The 3901-nt window shown below is 35.6% G+C and overlaps 1 protein-coding gene across 1 annotated transcript; it reads left to right on the top strand.

Moving 5' to 3' along the window:
- Window positions 1-675: 675 nt before the first annotated feature.
- LOC144440601 (pyridoxal phosphate phosphatase PHOSPHO2-like) lies at window positions 676-1407 on the top strand. The gene has a single exon (XM_078129987.1). The coding sequence runs from the start codon at window positions 676-678 to the stop codon at window positions 1405-1407; it is 732 nt and encodes a 243-aa protein (XP_077986113.1).
- Window positions 1408-3901: the final 2494 nt, after the last annotated feature.

The raw sequence follows: 3901 nt of genomic DNA, 5'->3' as shown, positions 1-3901 counted from the left end.
CTTAAAATAAATGTCTGATTTGGCCGGTTAAAATACCGTCAAATTGATGAACGAGACAACAACGTCACTCGCTGTGCCAGTGTTAGTACATTGTTGTATGTGAGTCTGTAAACCAGGAAAGATAATGTAGTCAACTTAAAAAAAAATAATACTCGTGGCATCAAGGGTCCCTTGGGAGGCTGACTGTAACTGGTGAAAATATTTACCACGTTTTCCTTGCCGAAATTTGAAAGGAAGTGTGTTTTGATTTTTCTAAATTTGTCACACACACACACACACACACACACACACACACACACACACACACACACACACACACACACACACACACACACACACACATACACACACACACACACACACACACACACACAAACTAGTCTGAAAGGTTGGTCTTAGGCAACCACTCGGAAACAAACGTGTGGATCATTCAGACAACACAAAACCTCCATGTACATGGACTGCGAAGATTTGTTTTTCTTTTATTAACAACTTGTTATATGCCTGCTTTTCTTTTATTTCAACCCCCTCCCCTTTTTGTCCTGTTCCCCGAGCTATACATATTTAGCACAGTCATGAAATTATTCATGTGCTACGTAAGTGTAAAGGACTTAAACCCATATCACTATCTCGTTGTTTCTTTGTCTAACCCCTTCTATCTTAGGAAACAGAATAATGTCTACCGGCAAGAAAATTCTGCTTGTATGTGACTTTGATGACACAATTATTGATGGTGAATGTGATAGTATTTTACAAAATCTGATGCCAGGAATGAATGTCCGTGATAGCCTCAATCAACGCTATAGTTTGTCGGGAAATTGGTCCAGTGCCCTGCAGGAGGTTTTCAAATTGATGCACAATTTGAAAATAACACCAAATCAGATGATTGAGTGTTTGCATACATTTAATGTTGTAGATGGAATGAAAGAGCTTCTAGAGTACCAATCAAAGCGAGACGGCATAGATTTAATAATACTGTCAGGTGGAAACACGGCTTTCATCAATGCAGCCATAGAGGGCGCTAGTCTGCAAGGCCACGCCATGGCCATTTTAGCCAATCCGTCAAAATTCAATGCTGAAGGTTGCCTGGAAATCGAGAGCTATCACACCCATGACTGTGACAGTTGTTCTTCAGACATATGTAAGAGAATAGCCCTGAAGGACTACAGAGAAAAGCAAAGCAAGGAAGGCATAGAATATGATAGAGTCTGCTATGTAGGAGATGGTGGAAACGATTTTTGTCCATCCCAGTCTCTATGTGAATCTGATATAGTATTTCCTAGAGTTGGGTTTGTTTTGATGGATAAAATTACTAAGTTTCAAGAGGAAGGTAAAAGTTTTAATGCTAGAGTTGTTCCCTGGGTTTCTGGTCAAGATGTACTTGACACCATCAAGACAATTCTGTGAATATCAATTAAATAAAGCAATGGTTGGTAAATAACAATAACAATAACTCTACTGTCTATAATTTTAATTACAATACCGCTATTGTCTGTAGTTTTAACAAAACCCTATTGTCTATAGTTTTAGCAATATCTCTATTGTCAATATTTTAACAATACCTCTGTTGATTACAGTTGTAGCAATATCTTTATTGTCTATAGTTTTAACAATACCTCTATTGTCTACAGTTTTATCAATACCTCTATTATCTATAGTTTTAACAATACCTTTATTATCTATTGTTTTAACAATACGTCTATTGTCTATATTTTAACAATTCCTCTGTTGTCTATAGTTTTAACAATACCTGTCTAGTTTTAACAAAACCTCTATTATCTATAGTTTTAACAACACCCTATTGTGTAGTTTTAACAATACCTCTATTGTGTATAGTTTAACAACACTTCTATTGTCTATAGTTTTAACAATACCTCTATTATCTATAGTTTTAATGATACTCTATTGTCTATAGTTTTAACAATACCTCTATTATCTATAGTTTTAATGATACTCTATTGTCTATAGTTTTAACAATACCCCTATTGTATAGTTTTTAATAATACCTCTATTGTCTAGTTACAACAATACTTCTATTGTCTATAGCATTAAGAATACCCCCATGTCTATAGTTTTAACTCGATCGTTTATGAGTTATAGTTCCTTAGATACTATTCACATAGTATACATGAACTATTCTTGACCACAGGACATCGGTGTATATTAAATGCGGTGAAAACACGTTATTCCTCCAAAACACCTATAAGATATGTTTCAATTTTGAGTCCACCATTTGTTAGTCTTGATAGATTAAAGAACACTAGATTGTGAAGATTGTTAGGAAAAATATACAACGATATTTGAATGTCACTTTTTATTGGAAAATTTTTCTTGGTTCCAAAACATCCACAGGACAATAAAATAGATATCATTACTTTGGCTTAATAAGTATGACATGATTGTGACGTTTGTATCCATCTATAAGACAGTATCGATTTATTCACGATCTAGCTATCTGGAGTTTTATTGTATTTTTGTCAATCAACACTGTAACAGTCATATACGTGTTTCACTCAGACTGGGTGTCTGGCCGTACGGTACGTACCGGAAAAAAACATAGCAGAAACACTGTCATTTGAAAAAAAAATATAACAAGGGAGTCTAGGATCTTTGGATGAGGCAAGAACTACATGACCAATATGTGTGAACAACCACTAATATGTTGATAAACTACCTGGGTCGGATTTACCAAATGTTCCTCCCAGATAAACAAACGAAAACAAACGTATTCCGTTGCACACACATGCGCAAACCTACTTCTGTAGCGGACACATAGCCTGGTTGCACCTTGCACCACAGGGTAAAGGACAAATAATCAATATTGTACGCACGATTTTTATGGATTTCTAATATTATTTTCTGTATATTTCAAATAAAGTTTTAAATACTGTTTCCTCTCAGTGTTTTTTTTCTATTTCCTACCTGATATCAATGTCTGAGTTTATCAGCTTTGCATTAATTAGTAGCTTGCTAGAACAAACTCACTATTTGCCCAAATTAACGCATTGTGCCATCTACTGATCCGACTAATGGTAGTACTCCGTGAAAAAAAAACAGTGAGAGGAAACAGTATTTAAAAATGTATTTGAAATACACAGAAAATAATATTAGAAATCCGGAAAATCGCGAATACAAAATTGCTTATTTGTCCTTTACCCTGTGCTTGCACCATATCATTTAGGTGTGTTCGGCGACATGATACATAGCAGTACAGTGAACTGTTTAAACCGGTCAACTTTCCAGAAACATGAGAAGACAATCTCTGCACGGCATGACTTCTTACACTTTCGATTAGAACTGCATAACTCAACATTTCGAAGAGATAGTCGAGGTATTTAAGGAAAGAGGTGTAAAGCGATGTTTGAAATAAAATAGTCCAGCGTAGGATTACATATATGACCGTACGACTGACCGGGTGCGAGATTTCATGGCAATCACGTGCAGGTAGAGATGTATTCAATCACATTTGCTGGATGAATAAGCTTCGACAAGGAGGTGACTGCAAATGACCTGAAGATTGTCTTGAGAACAAAAGGGATTTCAGTTTAAAGTTAGGTTTGAAGGACTTCACGTCAACACAAAAAGTACGAATATTATACTGCCACAGATGTTTACCAGTTTTGCTGCTGACCAGATACTTTAGATTTTGTTGGTAACAATTCTGTAAAAGGCCTAGGCAACCAGGTAAGCCAGCATTCAAAAGATCTGGGAGTGTTGATATGCAGGTTCGTTGGCACACCTTTCCTTCATAATATTTCACAATAAAGACAAGATAAATACACTATGTGTTTCCTGTATTATGTTGAGTCTATATTTGAAGTTGTGGTTTCTGTGGTGAGTTTTTACATTTTCAAGCATATTACTGATTTTTACCTGAAAACTGCGTTTTAGTCGATTTTCA

Source organism: Glandiceps talaboti, chromosome 10 (assembly GCF_964340395.1).
Source record: "Glandiceps talaboti chromosome 10, keGlaTala1.1, whole genome shotgun sequence".
Lineage (NCBI taxonomy): Eukaryota > Metazoa > Hemichordata > Enteropneusta > Spengelidae > Glandiceps > Glandiceps talaboti.
This window is presented reverse-complemented; position numbering and strand designations above follow the sequence as displayed.

Coding starts and splice junctions, on each gene's coding strand:
- LOC144440601 (XM_078129987.1), top strand. CDS start 676: ATGTCTACCGGCAAGAAAATTCTGCTTGTATGTGACTTTGATGACACA.